Source organism: Oryza glaberrima, chromosome 6, assembly GCF_000147395.1.
Source record: "Oryza glaberrima chromosome 6, OglaRS2, whole genome shotgun sequence".
In the NCBI taxonomy this organism is placed as follows: domain Eukaryota; kingdom Viridiplantae; phylum Streptophyta; class Magnoliopsida; order Poales; family Poaceae; genus Oryza; species Oryza glaberrima.
Window position 1 is genome coordinate 18,948,508 of NC_068331.1, and position 21,292 is coordinate 18,969,799.

Sequence of the window (21,292 nt, forward strand, 5' to 3'; positions counted from 1 at the left end):
CCCTACAACTACATTTTAATTATATTTTTCCCTCTGTATAACTTAGGTATAAAGCTAAATATATTTTTTTATACAACTTATCTTATTATAATATATAGTTATGGTGAAATTACATCATACTATAGTTAGATTTGATTTTTTTTTCACTCAGAAAACTTGTGGTAGTTTTTAGATAGTCCTTTTTTGATTTTTTTTAATAAATCATTTTGGATATTTTGCATTATCATATCGTTGAAGCAAAGTTCAAAACAAAAGAAAGAGTCTTGATTTAGAGCAGCTTAAATTGCTTGGGCAGTGTAAGCCGTTACGAACATACTTACCATTAAAAAAAGTAAAACCCGTAAAAACCAGACCTAGAAGTTCTCTAAATTAATAAAAAAATTAATTTAATAAAAAAATACTACAGAGATCAGTATAATATGAAATAATTCCCACCAAATCTTAAGTCTAAGCTTAACTTTATTCTAAAGAATAAAAAATCAGGTTAATAGTATAAGTTTGAGGTTTGGTGAGAATGTATTCATATCAATACCTATCTCTAGTATTTTTTTATGAAATTATAAAACTTTTTATGTTCAACTTTCACGTGTTTTCACAGGACATATACCCTACTTACATAAGCAGAAGTGCAAAAGAGATGATTTTTTTCTTTTCAAAATAAATATTGATTTTTCCTTTCAAAATAAATATTGATTTTTTTCCTTTCAAAATAAAGGTTCTTCATGTGAAACATGAGTTTTGAAGAAGAAAGAGCTTCGCAATCGTGATTATAAGCTTGCGATGCTTGCTGCTGCTGCTAGCAAATAGGCATGAAAAATCGAAAACGATATTATTTTTTATTAGTTTTTTAAAAAGGTAACGGTCAGGAATTTAGTTTTTATATTAATAAAATTAAATATTTAGTGATAATTTTAATATGACGCATAGAGAAATTAAAAAACAAAAATTTACAGAAGAAATAATATTATTTTTTTTGCAAAAATGATATTGGTATGATAGAAAAAATTATATACGGTTTTCATCCCTATTAGCGACGCCGGGATTTGGCAAAACAATAACTAATGAAGTATATAGGCACAGACATTAAATCATTAGCCACCTAAAAAATTTGGAACATTTCTTATGCTATAGATAACTTAATATTTCAGGGCCGGCTACCCCTAATAGCAAGAGATCCGAAACCGAAATCAAACAACCATAAGACGTTTCGCTAGTAAACTGTGCACGTCAGATTTAAAAGCTTCCTACATGACGAAAAAAACGACTCAACCAATCTAGTAATAATCTTGTAGAACCGCGGATCAGGGGACCAACTCTCGTTTCAAGATATCTGGTGACAAAACTTTGTTAACATCAGTTGCTGTTGGTTGATTTTCCATGGTGAAACTGCAGCACGATGCATGTGATGTTGTCTAAGGTAAGCCGAGAGTGGGCGACTTCTGTCAGCTTCATGGCTGCCGCTTTGGGTCCATCTTGCGCTTTCAAAAGAGAAACAGCATCCTTGTTGACAAAAGATGTAAAATGCTAGTTAGCATTGGACCGAATGAGATACGCGCTCGCACGAGGGCAAAGCTGTGTGTCAGGGGTGAACATAGTGGATGTCATTCATTGGTTTTCATGTAAGCAGATATTTCTGCTGTTTTTTTCTAGGTCGCATAATCAACAAACAGGGATTCAACAAATGATACCTCATTTCGCATAACATCCCAAAGGCCATCAGTAGCAAGAATCAGGTATTCCAAGCTTTCATCGACCACTTTTTCCTGCATATTTACAGTAAAACATCACAAAAGATACGCGGAGCCCCAACGAGGAAGGTGTTAGTGCTTTCTCATGGGGTCAATAATACTAATCCCTCTTTTTGTGCCGGGAAGAAGATAAGAAAAGGCGAAGCCTTCTCTTGGTTTCCCCACCTGTTGCTTCTAAAGGCTGTCATAGGTGATGTTCAATAGGTTTTTCCATTAACAGGTTTTGTGGCATATAAGGAATCAGTGCGTGAACAATTAAGTAGAAGGATAGGATCATATGCAAAGGAGGAACATGTAGCAGGAGAATTTGAAATGCTGAATTACATGGGTTTTCTCATGACCAATCAGGAACATCGACATTCCCAGATCACAGGTGAGATTAAAGTGATCAATCAGGAACATCAACATTTCCCAGATAGACTGCACTTGCAGGCTGTTTAGCATTGCAGCAGATCCATTTCATTCAGGTTGATGATGTGTACAGACTATTTCATAATACCCAAGTGCATATGAAATGGGTATTATGGTTTAGTAAGACAAAACCAGTACAGAAAAGCTGGTCCTTGTCCACATAAAAATGTAAACATGCAAGGGGCGGGGATCCAGTGCAAAAAACTAAACTTTAAAAAGATACCTGAATATCTGGTTCTGCTTTCACATAGTGCTTCAATGCACGGTTGCCAAATGCACGGGACATTGCCAAAAGTCCATTAACCCTCCATGTATCTGCTTCGACATGATCAAACTTCTCAAGTTTTCATTCATACTTCCTATTAGATTAAGCTAAAGCTGGCCAAATACATCAGGAGGATTTTCATGATTAAAGGGCTTACCATCGAAAACAACAATACCTCCGGCATCCTCAATTCTCTTCTGCTCATCTTTTCTGTTAGGTTTATGATCTTCTGACAGTGGGACAGCTAAAAAAGCATGGAAAGAAACGAGATTTTAACGGAAAAACAAACAAGAGAATAAATGTCATTTCACAGTTTCTAGATTATTTGGCATGCTGTAACTTATTAAAGTGGTATATAGCAACATATCAAAAGTTAGTGCTCAATTCCTCACTGTCATTGATAAAATCTACATGTGACATAATCCTTTGTAACTCAGGAAAAATAGAAATAGTCATTTGAAAGTTAGAAACCGGTAGTGCGTCATATTTTGATATTTTTCAGTTGACAGAAAGGTTTCAGGGCATACTGGATAGCAACCGTTTATAGTTATATGGAAATCTGAAGTGAAGTGTCATCACTAACAAAGAAACACAACCAATCAAATATTACCTTTGCCAGCTTTTAGAGCGACAACACGTGAATCACCAACATTACCAACATATAGGTGGTTGCCAACCAAAATAGCAGTCACAGCTGTTGAACCATCATCCCTAAAAGGATTAGAAGACACTGACTCTAGGAAATCAGCATCAGTTTTCAGGAACGTTTGGCCTGTATTTTGCAAAAGCATTCAAGAAAATGATAACATCAGTACTGTAGCACTGGACCTGAATGTTCGGAAGAAGTACAGCTGGAGCAAGAGGGAGCACATTACTTATAGCAAGCTTTGTGTCTCTAAGGAGCTCAGGGTGATTCACAAGGTTTTCAAACAAATGTTCCTTAAGATATTCAGCAGCAAGTGATCCTCCATGACCTAATGTATGAAATGTTAGGAACAAAGACATATTAGGGAATGAAAATAACTTAATGAAAGAAAATTCAAGGACAGTACCATCAAATACACCAAACAGGCTGACTGTCTGTTCGTTGATCGTAGTCATCTTTATGCTAAACCGATCCTCCATAGAAGGCCTCCTCCCCTTGAAACTTGAATAACCCCAGCTAAGTCTACCATCCTCACTACCAAAAAGGTCATTGACATTATGTTAATCCATGTGCCGTCTCAGATATCTAGTAAAAGGACCACAACTACAGGAAGTTCAAGAAATTCTGAAATTGCACGGACAAGCAACTTCGAATGCCAGCAGGTAAATACATACATAATATCGCGTTGAGGTCCATATTACAATCATATAAATAAAGAAAACTAAAATATGTAAGATGTTTAGTACAGCTTCTGAAACAGAATCGAACTACATGTCAACCACAAGTTCAGAAAAGGCAGCATTAGGCGCAGTCCCCATCATAGACTGAACACAACCAAGTTATATATTCCCCCGTAAGCATCAAGGCAATCACTATTACTCATGGAACATCATTCTCCACGAGCATCACCAGCGACGGCATCGCGCTGCTAACAGCGCACGTAATCAGCGAATAATCCTGAACAATAATTGGACCTTGGTTAGTGATTAATTACCTCGCGGAGCCGCCGGTAATCCAGCCGTTGGACTGCGACGGCGACCGCGTGCGCGCAGCCGACCCCGCGGCCCGCCGGGCCTGCATCCGCGGCGGAGCAAACGACGACGACGACGACGAGCCGCAGCCCACCCCGCAGAACCCCGGCCAGCCGGGGAGCCCGCGGGAGGCCGCTGGAGTACCGCCGGGGGAGGGGGAGGCGGCGACGCGGCGCCCACGCCCCGCCGCCTCAATGCCGACCAGAGCCCGCAGGCCGGCGGCGCGCGCCATCCTCCTGAGTAGCGCTCCGGCGAGGCCCCCTCCGCCGCTTCGGCCTTCGCGGGCGGCGCAGCGGTGAGTCGGCGGCGACGGAGGCCTGGGCGGGGACATAAAACAAACTTTTTGGCGTTGTTTATCCGGTGCAGGGGAGAAAATGACGTCGTGTCGCGTGTTCGCGAATGAGAGAGAGAGAGAGAGAGAGAGAGAGAGAAATTGTAATGAACAGATTGAAGGAAGAAGATATTACTAGACGTTACACTTTCTTACTGGAAAATTGATTCGTCGGTTTAATTAGAAATTTGTGGTACAGATTGATATTGGTTGTGTTTGGTTTGATCCACAATCTTTATTTGAAAATATATGTCTTTGGAAATATTTTACTCATAAGTTGAATATTAGTGGATATCCTTGCAGTAAAGAATAACCATGAATACATATTTACTTTGGAGAAAAATCATACTATAATGTGTGTACTATGACCCTAACTAATAAGGACCCAATTGAAACGCGTGAATTACGTATTGAATAGTTCGATCCATGCTATGCTACAAAAATATTACTCGTATTCTTAAAAATACTTAGGCACTGTTTTTTTCAGTTTGGGATTATTATAATCTAGATTATTAGGAGTAAGCTGAAAGAAACATAAACTTATTGAAATAGCTTATTATAATCTGGAGTCCAGCTTATTATAATCTGATAAGCTCATTTAGGTGAGCCTTTTCCAGATTATTGGGTGAAAAATTACCCACCATGCCACCCCACTCCCTCTTTAGACTTGCAAACCCAATAATCTAGGAAAGAAACAACTAACAGCTTATTCTACTACAGATTATAACAATCTAGCTTATAGTAATCTGGCTCAATAATCTAGATTATAATAATCCCAAGCTGAAAGAAACAGGGCCTTACAATAATAAAAAAAATACCAATAGTCGTACTGCATAAAACATTGAAGTGGTGAAATAGGTTTCCTCAATATCAGAGTAAAGGAATAATTCGTTTCTTTATATTCCACACGAATAAGAAGAAACCTTGTCTGTCTTATGGAATGAAAATATGGATATCTTTAACCCAAATAGTCTCACATAGAAAATATTAATGAATTTTTAATCTCAAAATAGCATGAAATAAAAATTCAGGCAGATAATGATCATGTCATATCCTACATCACACTTTTCTATCTAATTTAAGTTCAGGATGATATATAATATTTTACATGCTAAATTGGTACAAATACAAAATATAATTGGACAGAAGAATAAAGTTTGTGAGATAGCATGCTTAGACATCGAGAGATAAGAGAAAAAAGAACAACACATTAGGGCGGGCGTATTATAGATTCAAGGATATTCAGATGTATCCAGAATTTTTAGATAATAAATAAATAAATATATATAATTATATATATATATACTTCGTATATGTATTAAAAAAATAAAGAAAAAGCCTTAAACTACTTATCTTGGGCCTTGTTTCACCCTTCCTTCACTATTGGGCCCAAATTTCCCACTTTCGTCCCCCTTTCCTCTCTCTCGGGCTCTTAGCCCGCACTCACTTTGCCACTTTGGGCCGCAACTTACTAACTCAGTCCATTTCCCCTCCCCTAACCGGCTAGCAAAATCCTAAAATCTCTTAATATTTGAATGATTGTTTAGTTACATTGATTGAAAGGGATTTCTTCTTGCAAGTTAAGGATAAGGACATTATCACATTTTCAAAATATCAAACATCAAAAAGTTGATTTCTAAATTGTAAGATTTCTTCCCAATTTATCATTTTCTAGTCTTTATATATTATTTAGGTTGGCACTTCGATACGTTCACCAACTAGTATTTTTATATGTTAAACAATTTCAACTGATGGTGAATTATATCAATGTGTGAACTTATATTCAATTGTATGCTATATTCTCTTTATGTTATATAACTATTAGTGTGTGATACTATACAAGCAAATTATTAGATTTCTAGGTGTACGAACAAAATTTTTTTACCCCTTCCTATTTCGAATACACAAGTTTAAAATGTTGGGTCCGCCATTGCAACACAACAATAGCAACTAACCAGTAGAGAGAGGAGTAAACTCCACACGTGCCATTCGACTATGTTCCCCTCGTTTAATTCAATATACGGTTGAAGGGAATGGAAGGAGGTAGTGATACTTCTTCCTTTCCTTCCATATTCTCTTCCTTGACATCTCGCTATGGCCATGACCCGGGAGAAGTGATGCCTCCTCCTTTTACCAAGTTATGACCAAGGCTACGCTCGCGTTTGTATGACGTAACATACTACTACAATAGGATGTGTTACTGCGGTGACTACCAACAGGTTGTCCCATTTCGCTCTAGCCAAATTCTATTTGTATGATAGTTAGGTCTATGATATTGGTAACATTAGAAAGGTAACACTGTAACAAGATTGTATTTTTGGGATAATTGTATTCATTAACATTGTAGCTATGTAGTAAAATTTCATACTATTTTATAGTTTAGACAATAGAGTTGCAGTTACTTGAAATTTACTTTAAAAAAAAATCTAGACCTAATTAATTTTCACAAAAAATATCCTTTAAAAATGAATCCACGATTAGGACAAAACCGTACAGGCCAGCAAAGCGTGGACCGTTGGCCTAGTCGTCGCCGCCATGCCGTGGAGTCCAACTCCACCCACACCCAACCGCACGAACGAAACCAAGGCACCCGTTTTCGTCCTCCGCTTTCCATCGCTCCCTCCACCTCCACCGCACTACCACCACCACCACCACCACCACCACCACCACCAACCGCCGTGCGGACGCCGCCGGCTTCCCGGCCGCGACGCGGAGGAGGACCGAATTCCCCCCCACCCCTCCGTCCAATCCGCGCGCACCACCTCCGAGGTAAAGCCTCTGCGCTCCCCCTGCTCCGTCGCGCGGCGGGTTCTCCCTCCACAGCCAGCCGAGGGGGGCGGTGGCGTCATGCGAGGCGGAGGGAGGGAGGTCGCCTGAGGGGGGCAAGGCGCCGCCTCAGGCCGGACTTAATTTGTTACTGCTTCTTCGCTACGATGCCCTACTTGCTTTCTCTTAGCGAATTTTTGTGGTCTCGTGTGTCTAGAATAGGTAGCGCGGCGTCAGCAGGTTTTGGGGGTTTGGTTTGCGGCTGCGGAGTTTTCAGCCTTTCAGGCCAAGCCATGGTTATAACTGGGTGGGTTAGAATTTTTTTAGTTGCTTGATCGGTTGCTTTTACCTATCATCACAGGGAACAAATAGGTCACAATTGGTAATTCTAATCATTTGTTAATCGGAACGACTATGGGCACTGGTGGTAATTGATGTTTCACATACTAACTGTCACTTTCCTGCTTATCTGTTCATCGGGGTGAAATTGGTGTGACACTTTGGGAGTTGAGATACTCGGCAGCCATACCTTATCTATGCTTTGCAAAGTTTAACCACCATGTATTTGATGGCGACTCCCTCCGAAATAACAGAGAGGGATAGATAAACAGAGTTATATATGTTAAGGCTAGGCTAGGCTAGGTTTGCTGTGGAAATGATTCTTATAAGCTATAGCTGTTTAGTTTATTTTATGGGATCAATCAAATTATAGTTTGATAAAATATATCATCCAACTTTCATGTCTCTCCTAATTATTTCATATTTTCACAACATAATAATATTATCATTTAGAACATCTTTGTATTATAGTGGGAAGCTGATTTTAACATGATTACTAAAAAGAAGTAATAAGCTCTATCTGAATTAAAAAATAGTCATAATTTGAAACTCAAAATTAACTTTTGATTTAAATACAAGCATTTTACCAAACACTGGAATACCCAAAAAGCTGTTGCCCTAAATGAAACACAGTCCGCCGCAATACCAAATGGAGCCTGCCTACACGAGGGAAACACCAAATCACCACTTCAGCATTCTATCTATTGTCCAGTTAGCTAAATGCAATCATTCAATATTCAACAATCAAATGGACATTTCCTGTCAGGTGTGATGAGTGATTGTCCATGCACAAAATCTAAGCTGACTGTTGTGACATAACAAAGTTAAATTTACTGTTTCCATTTGATTATGTTGCTGTTCTTTGTTCTGTGTCCATATTCATGTGCATACGCGTTACTTCCCTTACTCAATTATGCTTGATAATCATCAGGGAACTCCATGTATGCAAATGTCGCCACCCTTGTAGAATCAATAAAGCTGTTCTAGCAGCTAACCTTTGGTTTGGTGGATTTTTGGAAAATGATGATGGGAAGAGAGGACAAATATGTGAGGTCAGTTTCCTCCATCACCAGTTGTTTGAAATAGTTTACAAAGAATAAAGGCTTGTCAAATGTTTTGTGTCATAACTTATAGTAACAAGTTTAGGACATGAAACATGGAGAGGGTTTGGTGATTTCTAAAGAGCAATGGTAATTTGGTGGTTCTACACTAGTGTGGTGGATGTGATCCAAGCTGTCAATAATGAAGCCACACTTTGGTGTTTGGCGGGAGCTTCGAAACTCCAAAAGCTGTTGTCTAAGGCAGTAGTTCTTGCACCCTAGGGAGGTCGGCTTGAGTTTCTTCGGTTTTAGAGTGGGTGTGTGTTGTGTTCTGTAAGACTTTCGATGGGTGGGTGTCAGGGTTTGTTTAAATCTTGCATCCCTCGCATTTCTTTCTCTCTTAATGAAATGATACGCATATCTCCTGCGTGTTCGAAAAAAAAAATCGATGCTTCTACTTTCATCACATGATGGTTTTGGACATTTTGGCCTCTGAGAGACCCTGGCATGGATCGACTTGTTGGAACGATTGTTACTGCTCATTTCCTTGTCTTTTGCAGCATATAAACATGAATGCAATAATTTCTCTCCAATTTTTCCAAAATAGAAATCTAGCTTCGGTTCAAGATCATCAAGAAGTCTGACATATAAATGTATGGAAATGACAACACCAGTATCTGATTAAATTTTTGAGTAAATAATGAAGACTGCTGGTAAAAATAACGTAGTTGAAGTAAGAGAGAAGAGAGAAGAGAGAAAAAAAGTTTGGGTCTCTAGGGACCTGATCAATGAATATTAAAGTCCTGGGACCCATTAAAGTTTTGAGTAAATATTGAAAACAACTACTGAAAACTTGATGTAATAATTATTCTGTATTTTTTTTAACCATGTATGCAGATTTGAGGACTGGAGATCCGAGCAGTCAGTTATGTCACCACGGAGGCATAATGCTTTAAGTTCACTTAAAGAAAGAACTGCTGGAGTTTTTGCATTCCTAGGAAACCTTGTGCATTCTGAAACCTTAAAGAGATCGGTGCTGCATGAAAGGAAGTTGACAACTAGAACTCTTCATCCTCAGGGACCATTTCTGCAAAGCTGGAACAAGATATTTGTTTTGTCATGTATCTTTGCAGTTTCTGTGGACCCATTGTTCTTCTATATTCCGGTTATCAATGACAACAACACATGCTGGTATTTGGATAAAAAGTTGGAAATCACAGCAAGTGTCCTGCGCTTTTTCACAGATATCTTCTATATACTCCATATCATATTTCAGTTCAGGACAGGTTATATTGCGTCTTCTCTTACAACTTTTGGTCGGGGTGTCTTGGTTGAGGATAGATATGCAATAGCAAAGCGATACTTGTCAACATATTTTCTGATCGATGTCTTTGCTGTTCTACCCCTCCCTCAGGTATTCCGCATACCATGTACTTAGTTAAGCTCAGTATGGAACTATTTCATAGTATAGTTCACATGATTCTTTAGAATTATGATGGTATGTTGGTGATATACATATAAATTATGATTAGTGGATGCACCTTTGATAGTCCCTACATGAGAAAAATAATAGATATTCACCTCTTTTATGATTTATAATGATATAATGGAATTCACATATTGGTATCATGGGATGATTAGTAAGGATGCACTTTTGGTAGATACCACATCAGAAAAATAAAAGATTTTGATTTTACTCTGATACATGCAATTCACATGTTAGAAAAATGGGGTCATATACAAAGAGCTTTGTCTGTTTCTTCTATGACTTTGCAGTCTTAATAGTGCACTAAGTTATGCGCCTTTGATTTCTCAGTCAAGCTTGTAAGCATGGTCAATTTTGTTACCAGGTGGTTATTTTGGTTGTGCTACCTAATCTTGGAGGCTCAGAGGTTACAAAAGCCAAAAATATCTTGATGTTTATAGTTATATGCCAATATGTGCCTCGACTGATCCGAATAAGGCCACTGTATCTCCAAATCACAAGGTCTGCTGGGGTAATTACAGAGACACCATGGGCTGGTGCTGTTTTGAACCTTTTAATTTACTTGCTCGCCAGTCATGTAAGTATTCTATTCAATAACTCTGGATAGTCAACAATGCCAAATCAACTGTCCTTTGCTAGAGCAATATTTAACTGCAATAGTGGAAAGCTGAAAACATGATCAATTTCCTGTAAAGATTACATGAATTTATTATTGATCAAAATAAATTCGGCTAACCTGGTTGATGTGTGGTATGGGTGGAATAGCACTTGTGTAGTCTCATTTTTTTTTATTTTTTGCCAAACCATAGCCATAAACACCTCTTGTTTTGTGGTTTTCATCAGCAAAGTTGTCTAAATTTGTATACAGAAAGCAATGGTGTAACCTTTAAAGGTTTATTTTACTTAAGTTACATAAATATTATAAGGAAAAGGATTTTGTCCAACATTTTCTCGATCCATTTCTCTGCGAGAGAAACAAAATTTTAGTTTGTCCAATCTGAAATACACTCTAATTGTAACAGTATAAATTATTAGTTTATATCAGCTATCATGTACCAAATATTTTCAATGAAATTTGATGCTTAGCGCTTAGTAGTTCATCCTGTTTCTCGTGGGTCAATTCTCAAGAGATATTCTATCACATATACACCAATTTCAATGTCATCAATGCATATTTGTAACAATTTTGTCCAATTTTTCTATGATTCTATTTACATGCTTTATTGGCTCTATATCTGTTTCCTGATGGGTGTCATTTAGGAAGTCATAACAGTCAAGATTTACAAAATAAAAGTCGTAATATTGGTAAGAAAATAATATGCATGGATTTTGTTTTCTGTAAAAAAAATGGCTATAATATCCTTATGGGTAACAACACTTTGGTCTCTCAAGTTTTGCTTGAGGCTCCTGTTGGGCTCTGATGTATTATCCAGATGTGTGTGTGTCCTCAAATATTCCTCATTAAAAATTAAAATTGGATCCACCGGGAGCAGCGCCTGTACAAGACTAGTCGGTGTTGACTCTTGATCTCTTGGCTTGGCCAATTTGTTTGATATGCGTGTCCTTGTAGTTGCTTCAACTGGTTCAAAGGAGTAAGGACAATCATGACCCATAGTCGGAAAACTTGGAGGACTGGGTGGATAAATTGGAATGTCATGGACAATCACAACAAAAAAATGGCCTATGAAACTTGACTTCATACTACTAAATTGGCAAATAATTAAAATATTAGTGGCCCATGCAACCATCTAGTTGACTTCATTCATAAGTGGGATACTTTTGCAACTGCAGTGCCACTAAATTGGATATAATTAAATATTTCCATGCACCTTATATATTTATGACAAATCTTTGAACTGCTGCAGGTCCTTGGAGCACTCTGGTACTTGCTTTCCATTGAACGCAAAGATGCCTGCTGGAGAGACATGTGTAGTAATAATAGTACAGTCTGTAATCAGGCATATTTGTACTGTGGGGATAAGGAAAACTCGATCTTACGGACTGCTTGCCTTCCAATCGACTCAAACGATATAGATCCGAACTTTGGAATTTATGTGCCAGCTCTAAATAATGTCTCACAATCAACTAATTTTTTGGCAAAACTATTCTATTGTGTTTGGTGGGGTCTGCAAAATCTTAGGTTTGTGCAAAACAGAAACATTTAAAGTATTTTCTGCTTGAACCAATAAACTTCTCTATGCCACCTATATTTATGTGTTGGTCTATTTAATGCAGCTCTCTGGGCCAAAACCTTAAGACAAGCACTTATGCATGGGAGAATCTGTTTGCAGTTTTTGTCTCAATATCAGGCTTGGTTCTGTTTGCACTGCTAATTGGTAATGTGCAGGTAAGCATATTTAGCTTCATTGGCTATTAATTTTACAAGTCATTTTCTTGATTTATGTTATTATTCAAGCTTTTCATAATAGAACTTGCATTGCAAATCAGAAATATGCTAAAATTTTAAGTGTGCTATGTGTCTAATGCCTACATAATCAATTGAAGAGAACATGAATGCTATATACTGCTGCTAAAGATATACCCCAGAACAACAGAGAATATTTTTATGAGTGAATTATGGAAAACTTAAAAATAATAAATCAAATTAATTCTGAGAAAAATGAGTCCAACTTATTTTATCTCCTAGGGATATGAAACTAAAGATATGGAACCTTGTGCTAGGTTTCGAGTGTTCATTCCAATACCATTTGAAGATAAGACTAGCATAATCTTGGTAGGAATAAGATCATCAGTCCTTATTTGCAACAGTAGTCTTTGTACAAAATGGTTCAGGTCTTGTACTACAAAGAATGTTTCACAGGATCCCTGACATTGAATGAAATTAGGTGTTTTTGCTGCGTAATGATAAATGCGTAATTTGGGTAGCTAACTCATCCTTCCATTTTTTGTGACTTCTACAGACCTATTTGCAGTCAGCCCATCTGAGAGAAGAAGAAATGAGAGTGAAAAGCCGTGATACAGATCAATGGATGTCATATCGACTGCTTCCTGAGAATCTCAAGGAACGAATACGTCGTCATGAAAAATATAGATGGCACCAGACGAGCGGGGTTGATGAAGAACTCTTGCTTATGAACCTCCCCAAGGATCTTAGGAGGGCTATAAAACGGCATCTTTGCTTATCACTTCTTATGAGGGTATGTTCTCACAAGCTTCTTTTGCAGAGTAACCTGCTGTAGTAGTCTTATTTTTGTGTCTTATCCAATTGCAGAAAATATGTTGGTTAAGTAAATAATTTGGCCATTTTCACGTAGCTCAGCCAAATCTAGTTACAGTAGCAGACCCAAGAAATATGATCTGAGATTTGGCTGAGCACCATTTGTTTTCTACTTATTGTAGCATAATATTTTCAGTCCATGCAGCTCATCATGCTATATTGTTTAAAACCGGAATTGCATCTTCCTCACAATTGCTGATGACATAAAAGTATCCTGGTTGTTCAAGAATGACAAAGACCATGTTCCAAAAGGCACATAAATGAAAGCTTAAGGCTTCTTTTACCTTCTTTTCAATAGTTGTAGAGTTGCTTATGTGTTGCAAGGTGTCATTGTTTCTTCCTCTGAACCTAAGCCAATTACCTCTAAAGTGGTGATGTAGGTCTTCCAATAGTCGCGTGCTTTAGGTGCACACCAGTAATCTAGCATGAAATGTTCAGTGCATGAAATGTGTTTGAGGTACTCACGTAGAAACTGGAAAATTAAGTAATGTAAAACCATTGGCGTACTAGTTATGGGTCATCTTTTCACATTTTAAGGTTCTGGGTTCAGACATCAGAAAGCATTACTAAACTGGGAAGCAGTGGGAAGGGTGTAAAGGACGAGGGTCACTGGGGTTTACATGGTGAATCGGAAATCAGCTCCATCATCCAACTTCTGTAGTTTCTATGCATCTGAAATGCTCTTCATTTATGCTTATAGGCATCTTTTTTCACAGCATTGGATTTAGTAGCACCATAGCAAGTCATCAGTTTGGCTGTGGCTTTGAAGGTCACGTGTTTATTTCTTTTTTTTGGATGTATAAAATTTTGTTGGCGCATTAATGGCAAAATTGTACTGGAATTAGTAAATAACTCTTCTAACTAACTAGGAGTAAATTAAACAGGACAACAATGTCAAACGGAGCCATAATCTAGGGAGGTTCTTTGGGGACATGTTCCAGGGAAACCTTGAATCTGTTGCAGCAGTAACCGTTGTGTTAATATCTTTTGTGTGTGAATGTAGATCATTTATCTCCTTGCTATGGATGGACATAGACCATCTCCCCCCGTGATGATATTACAATTCTTTTTTCTTTGCTTCAGGTTCCAATGTTTGAAAACATGGATGATCAACTCTTGAATGCCTTGTGCGACCGCCTAAAGCCTGTTCTTTATACAGAAGGTAGCTGCATAATTCGTGAAGAGGATCCAGTAAATGAAATGCTCTTCATCATGAGAGGTAATCTCATGAGTATGACAACGAATGGTGGAAGAACTGGCTTCTTCAACTCTGATGTTTTGAAAGGTGGAGATTTCTGTGGCGAAGAGCTCCTGACCTGGGCTCTTGACCCCACGTCAGTTTCCAGCCTCCCTAGCTCAACCAGGACAGTGAAGACGATGTCCGAAGTCGAAGCTTTTGCCCTGAGGGCTGAAGACTTGAAGTTTGTGGCCACCCAGTTCCGACGGCTACACAGCAAACAGCTCCAGCACACGTTTAGGTTCTACTCGCAGCATTGGAGAACCTGGGCAGCCTGTTTCATACAAGCAGCCTGGCATAGGTACTGCAGAAAGAAGATCGAAGACTCTCTACGCGAGAAGGAGAAGAGGTTGCAGTTCGCAATCGTTAATGACGGTGCTACAACTCTCAGCTTCAGGGCAGCGATATATGCTTCGCGTTTCGCTGGCAACATGATGCGGATCTTGAGGAGAAATGCCACCCGCAAGGCTCGGTTGCAGGAAAGTGTGCCTGCAAGGTTGTTACAAAAACCAGCAGAACCCAACTTTGCTGCAGAAGAGCAGTAGTTCTGTTTACCACGAATGCGTAAGGAATTTTTTGTGCATGGCTTGTGCATTTTTTACTTGCTGATGTTTTTGCTTTCAGTTGACACTAGACCTACAAATTAAGGAGAGGAAAAAATCGCAATAGCTGTCTGTATCTTTCTGTAAGATCTGTATATGTGTTCGTGTATGATAATAGGTGATACGTGTAATTATTATTCATCAGGTGTTTATATACAAATTGTGTTTATAGTAGTGTAGTGAGCATTCCATCCCGTGTTCCCATCAGGCTCTTGAAGTCCAGGCACGGAGCAAGATCACATTGTAACGGAGACACTTGTTTTAACTCACATATATTGACATGATATAGAATTAATGGATTGTTAGAGATTTGTCAACCACTCATTTTAGACAAAAGAAAAAAAAAAGAAAGTGTCCCTGTTTTATTCCGGCACAGTCTAGCGTGCACTGCTGGTTTCCTTGTGTGAAGTCATAAAGCAATGCATGTTCTAGCCGCTGGAAGCCTGGTATCCTTGTCTTGATACCCCTTTGTACTTTATTAATCAGTTATCAACGTGTACCATGCGTTTTCCATACGGTGGGTTTTATCCATAGTAGGTAGCTACTGTAGAACTTGTCACGCCTGTGTGACGGGTTACAGTGAGCGCAAGAGGTTGTCGATGTGCTGGGCCTGCGAGCCCATGAAAGTCTGGCCTGTGAGCCCATCTAAGAGAGACTATAATGTGGGAAGGAGTATTGTAAACGTTATCGAATAGCTGAAATCAAGAATACGTCTCCTCCTCAACTACTCTATTTCTGTCTTCTTCTTCTACCTCTGTCTCGTGCTGTCTTCTTCCCCAAACTCTCTTCCTCATTTCTCAATCTGGATCGAATCTGGTAAATCGGAGGCGAAGGCGGCGGCGACTTGTTACAGTGGTATCAGTGGTTGCATCGTTCTCATATTCTCTCGATCCGGCTGGTAAAATCCCTGTGTTCCGGTTGACGGCTACCCTTGGGTGAGGCCGTGTCGGAGGGTGAACTCCGCAAGTGGAGGGCAGTGAGGTCCCCCTTATTGGTTTGGCCGGGGAAAGTGGGTGAGATTCGAGGACTCGGTGAGAAAGGCGGTGTAGAGGGGGTCGGGCCCCTCAAGAATGATGAGACAAAAGGGGTTTATACAAGTTTGGGCTGTTGAAAAGCGTAATACCCTACTCCCGTGCTTAGCTGATTGAGTGAGGAATTACAAAATCTCCTAGTTGGAGTAGAAGGTGTTGATGGTGAGGGCAGGAGACTCCTCTAGTGAAAAGGGCCCATCTCCTTCCTAAGTAGGCCTGGAACTCCTTTTATATCTCAAGGGATACCACATGGGCCCACCTAGCCTATTCAGGGAGGATAACCACATTAAATGCATGTCTTGTTACTTGCCTTGGAAGTCTCTTGCACGCCTTGCTGTAGCGTGGGGCTTGCCAAATCTATCCGGCTGACACGGGGGACACGCACGTCATAATGAGTGAAGACTTTCGGGTCCTCACCTGCGCCGGGAAACGGGAACCCTACCCTGACCGGGTTAGGCAAGTCGTCTCCGGCTGTGATAAGAGGCTAAGCAGCCTCTCATCATCACGACGTGATAGGGGGTGTCAGGCGACACGCCGCCTGATATGCAACCAGTGCACAGGCGCACTACCCTAGCCACATCGGTCATAGATCGGTCACAGACCGGTCATAGTTCGGTAGGCCCACCGCGCCACATTTAATGCGGCATGGTGCGCTTGCTCAGACTGCCTTAAATGCGGTTAGGTGGGTGCTGGGGACGCCCACCTAACCCAGCATACGTGGCACCGCGCGGAAGGGGTTAGGATAGCCCGACCCCCAGGCATGGAGGGGGTGGCCGCCGCCCTGCCTTAGGCCCGACCGCCCCTGGGGGGAGGGCCACGTGGCTACCGGGGGCAGCCTCCTCCCTATGGTGCTAATACCCCAGGGCCCATATCACCGACAGGCTGCTGTAAGTCCAGTTCTGGTTCGGCTGGATTTGGAGGAGACGAGCATCACGGCGCCGATCAAACTCAGTGCTCCGTTGCGCCAGTCCTTGGAGACTAGGGAGACGAAGATTCTAGAGTGGCTGGATGCGCTTACGTCGCAGCTGGAGACACTTGATTCGCATCTGTAGAAGCAGGGTGGTCGCCTGGATTAGGTGGTCACTAAGGTTGATCTCGCGATGGATTTGGTTGGGAAGTTGCGGCAGGAGTAGCTGCAAGCGGTGCGCCTTCAGAAACAGCTGTCTTCGCTGTCGTCATCCTCGGGCTCAGGCGATCTTGTGAGTATTCTTGGTTCTTCTTTTGGGGTCTCGTGTTCGGGCGCTGGTGCACCACCAACACCACCACTACCGCCACCACCACCACCTCCTCGATTTGGTTCCCACGCACACTATTGGGTTGACGGCGAGGGATCGAGCTCAGGATGGGGGGCGAGCTAAGTCGTATTTGCCGAAAATGGATTTTCTGCGTTTTGAGGGGCCGGATGTGCATATTTGGATTGATATGTGTGAGACTTATTTTAAGATGTACCAAATTTCTGCTACTTTTTGGGTGTCTACTACTATTTTGCATATGTATGGCAATGCAGCGCAGTGGTATCAGTCTGTTAAACTGGTGGAGGATGTCAGTGATTGGGCTCATTTCCGTTATGTAGTCATTCATGAGTTTGAGGGCAACACGCACCGAGAGAAAACTTTAGCTCTGCGGTTGTTGACTCAAACTGGTACAGTGGCTGAATATAAGCAACAAATTGATTCACTTGTTTATCAGGTCAGACTGTTTGATCCTTCAGTGGGAGGCATGATGTTAGTATCTCGTTTCGTTTTGGGGCTTAAGCAGGAAGTTCGCAATGCGGTTTTGCTTCAGCTGCCACAAACTATTCAACAAGCTACTGCGGTGGCTTTGACTCAGGAAGGGCTGCTACTGGATTCTTCCCCTTCTATGAAGCGCTTGCCTGCTAAGAAATTTGTGCCAAAAGTGGAACGGCTAGTTGGGACTGAGACTTTGGGGCTAAAGCCTGAACAAGCTGAACCGTGGAAGGCTTGGCAATTGAGTGATTTTCGCAAGGATAATGGGTTATGTTTTAAGCAGTGTTGTGGAAGACGGTATGCGGATGTCGGACGGAGAGGGTACCGCCAAACGATTAATCGGAATACGGTCGATTAATCGGAATTTAACGTTTGTACAAATATATGTACCTAATTGATAATAGTTTGCCTTTTTAGGAGAGGAAAATACATTAACTTCATATATATTTGAGATTTTTTTCTTGAGAACTATTTGAAATTTAAACAAAAGATTAACATAAAATCTTGGATATCGTATTACATTTGGTAGAGGATTAGATGGAAAGAACATGTTGCTGTGAGTTGCGGAAAATTCGGAAGGGCAAACATACAGCTACATACTACAGAACACAGTAATGGGTTGGGTTGTTGTGGGCTGGGCCATGTAATAACGGTGATTATACGGCCGATTAATCAGAAAACGTCCGATTAGTCGCTAATTATGGGGTTTACGTGTTCTTTACCAAGTAATGAAGGCCGTATCACCATGTCGTGACGGACTGCTCACCGTTTCCGAATTAACGGACGTATTAACGGCCGTACTATTCGTTTTCCACAACACTGGTTTTAAGTGTGGTGAAAAGTACTCATCTGAGCACAAGTGTGCTGTGCTGGGCCAAATCAAAGCAATGCAGATTACTGAAATCATTCCAGATGCTTTGCTGAATGCAGTGATTGCTGAGGAAGAATCTGATCAAGAGGATGAATGTCATGTTTTGCTGAATGCACTGTCAGGTGCTCATCATCCTTGAGCCATTTCGATTGAGAGCTTTGGCGCATAGCAAAGTGTTGTTAATGTTGGTTGATTCTGGTAGTTATCATAGCTTTTTGGATCTGCACTTTGCTCAGCAGTTGGGATTACCTTTGCAGTCTGTATCTCCTTCTATGGTCAGAGTAGCTAATGGGGATTTTCTCACTTGTCAATATATTGTACCTAACTTTACCTGGTGGATTCAAGGACACACTTTTGTTTTTGATATGAGAGTGGTTGAATTGGGTGGTCATGATGCTATTTTGGGCATGACTTGGTGATATGACTTGTAATTGGGCTTGGAAGACTTTGAAATTTCGTTATCAAGGTAGCTGGATTTCATTGCAGGGTGTGGTAGATTCTGCAATCACAACTGAACTCCAGTCAGTTTCTCTCCTTCAGATTCTGAAGTGGCAGAAAAGTTGTGATATATGGGCTACTGCAATGTTGCAGCACTCTTCTGCTAGTCTTGCACATCCACTTCCCTCTTCTGTTAATCAGTTACTCTTGGAATTTCATGACATTTTTTAGGAACCAACTGTATTGCCTCCACACAAAGTGTATTACCATTCCATCTCCTTGTTGCCTGATGTTGCACCGGTTAACAGCAAGCCTTACAGGTATTCTCCTCTCTAGAAAGATGAGATTGAAAGACAAGTGAAAGAAATGATTGATTCTGGCTTGGTGACACTGAGCATGAGCCCTTTTGCTTCACCTGTGTTGTTGGTTAAGAAGAAAGATGGGACTTGGCGCTTTTGTGTTGATTACCGCAAACTGAATGCTATTACCATTAAGAGCAAGTTCCCTATGCCCATTGTGGATGAGTTGTTGGATAAACTTGCTGGTACACAATAATTTTTCTAAGTTGAACCTTAAGGCTGGATCATCATATCAGAATGGTGGAAGTGGATGAGCCTAAAATTGCCTTTAAGACACATCACGACCCGTTTCAGTTTTGTGTTATGCCTTTTGGTCTTACTAATGCTCCATCAACTTTTCAGTGCTTAATGAACTCAGTTTTTACCCCTTTCATTAGGAAGTTTGTTCTTGTTTTCATGGACGACATCTTAGTCTATAGCCCAGATTTGTAGACTCATTTAGCTCATTTGCAGCAAGTCTTCTTGGTGCTGAGGCAACAAAAATTGTATGCTAAACAATCTAAATGCTCCTTTGCTTGCTCTCAGCTGGAATATTTGGGCCATATCATTTCTGTTAAAGGGGTGGGCACTGATCTTGAGAAAACTGCAACAATGGTGGCTTGGCCTGTTCCAACTTCTCTTATTGCTTTGAGGGGTTTCTTGGACTGACTGGTTATTATAGGAAGCTTATGAAGAATTATAGTATTTTTGTTCGACCCTTGACAACCTTGTTGAAGAAAAAAGCTTTTGTTTGGACTGATGCAGCACAGCTGGCTTTTGACCAACTGAAACAAGCTATGACCACTACCCCGTGTTGGCATTACCAGATTTTAGTCGTCCCTTTGTGCTTGAGACTGATGCTTGCTTATGGCATTGGGGCTGTTTTGAGTCAGCATGGTCATCCTGTGGCTTATTACAACAAGACTTTAGGCCCAACGAATCAGAAACTCTCTATTTATGAAAAATAATTTTGGCCATTATGATGGCTGTTGATAATTGGAGATGTTATTTGCAGCATTGTCCATTTACAATTTGCCACGCTCACGCTGCCGCCGCCGCTAACTTTCCCCACCACCATGGCAGCCACCGCGCACGCCGACTCTCTCTCCTTCCTCCTCTCCCACCCCCACTCCACTTCCCCCTCCGCGCTGCCTGCTCCGCGCACACCGCATTCGCGGCGCCATCGACAATGCCGCCATCAAGCACCGTCGCGCGGCCGATGAGAACATCTGCAAGGAGGCTACGCGGCATCGTGCCCTTCTCTGCATGGTACGCGTTGTTCCCTCTAGCTCCCAATGGTGACCCCAACAACCCCTACGCCATGCGCCGCTCTTCCGTCCCATCATCGGCGTCTGGTGTGCATCCACGAGGGACACCTCCGCCGCACTCTCGGCGTACTGAGTCGCCGCGGGAATCCCGGTCATTGTGTTTCTCCCTGCTGGCGGCGAGGCGGCGGCGGAGCTCGGCTGGGCTCGTTGGCTGCCTCTTCCCTCTCTATCGCCACCGGCCCTAGAATAACTGAAGAGAAGAGAAGAGAAGGGAAGAGAAGAGGATAAGAAAGAGGAGAGAAGAATTGACAATAAAGAAAATATGAAGGTCCCACATTTTTTTTTCACTTATATGTGGGTGCCATAATTTTTTTATTTTTTATTTTGCTGACTAGGATACTACGTCAGCAAAACTAGAGATTCATATTAGCGTAGGACTGAAAGTGCACGGTTTTATATAGTTTAGGGTGAAGATTTTT

At 40.9% G+C, this 21,292-nt stretch overlaps 2 protein-coding genes across 3 annotated transcripts; one reads left to right on the plus strand and one right to left on the minus strand.

The window, feature by feature from the left end:
• Nucleotides 1-1,083: 1,083 nt before the first annotated feature.
• LOC127775476 (probable protein phosphatase 2C 56) lies at nt 1,084-4,512 on the minus strand. Of its 2 annotated transcripts, none has more exons than XM_052301722.1 (8): nt 4,065-4,509; nt 3,477-3,604; nt 3,300-3,398; nt 3,035-3,196; nt 2,582-2,668; nt 2,383-2,474; nt 1,689-1,763; nt 1,084-1,500 (listed from the first exon to the last, which is right to left on the minus strand). In XM_052301722.1, exons 1-8 carry the CDS (start codon nt 4,430-4,432, stop codon nt 1,354-1,356), a joined length of 1,158 nt encoding a protein of 385 aa, XP_052157682.1. In that variant the 5' UTR covers nt 4,433-4,509; the 3' UTR covers nt 1,084-1,353. The 2 variants fall into 2 exon arrangements, with proteins under 2 accessions (XP_052157682.1, XP_052157683.1); XM_052301723.1 differs by having other exon boundaries at nt 1,433-1,572; nt 4,065-4,512.
• A 2,562-nt stretch (nt 4,513-7,074) lies between these two features.
• LOC127777172 (cyclic nucleotide-gated ion channel 1-like) lies at nt 7,075-15,312 on the plus strand. The gene is made up of 8 exons (XM_052303712.1): nt 7,075-7,201; nt 8,469-8,589; nt 9,475-9,991; nt 10,428-10,640; nt 11,929-12,203; nt 12,299-12,410; nt 12,985-13,221; nt 14,385-15,312. Exons 2-8 carry the CDS (start codon nt 8,558-8,560, stop codon nt 15,081-15,083), a joined length of 2,085 nt encoding a protein of 694 aa, XP_052159672.1. The 5' UTR covers nt 7,075-7,201; nt 8,469-8,557; the 3' UTR covers nt 15,084-15,312.
• Nucleotides 15,313-21,292: the final 5,980 nt, after the last annotated feature.

Excerpts from the sequence above, each read along its gene's own strand:
- LOC127775476 (XM_052301722.1), bottom strand. The coding sequence starts at position 4,432 with ATGTCCCCGCCCAGGCCTCCGTCGCCGCCGACTCACCGCTGCGCCGCC. Across the intron at positions 2,475-2,581 it reads AGGTATTGTTGTTTTCGATG|ATACATGGAGGGTTAATGGA; the intron begins GTAAGCCCTTTA and ends ATGTCGAAGCAG. Across the intron at positions 1,501-1,688 it reads GGGATGTTATGCGAAATGAG|GATGCTGTTTCTCTTTTGAA; the intron begins GTATCATTTGTT and ends TTTGTCAACAAG.
- LOC127777172 (XM_052303712.1), top strand. The coding sequence starts at position 8,558 with ATGATGATGGGAAGAGAGGACAAATATGTGAG. Across the intron at positions 9,992-10,427 it reads CTGTTCTACCCCTCCCTCAG|GTGGTTATTTTGGTTGTGCT; the intron begins GTATTCCGCATA and ends TTTTGTTACCAG. Across the intron at positions 12,204-12,298 it reads TGGGGTCTGCAAAATCTTAG|CTCTCTGGGCCAAAACCTTA; the intron begins GTTTGTGCAAAA and ends TATTTAATGCAG.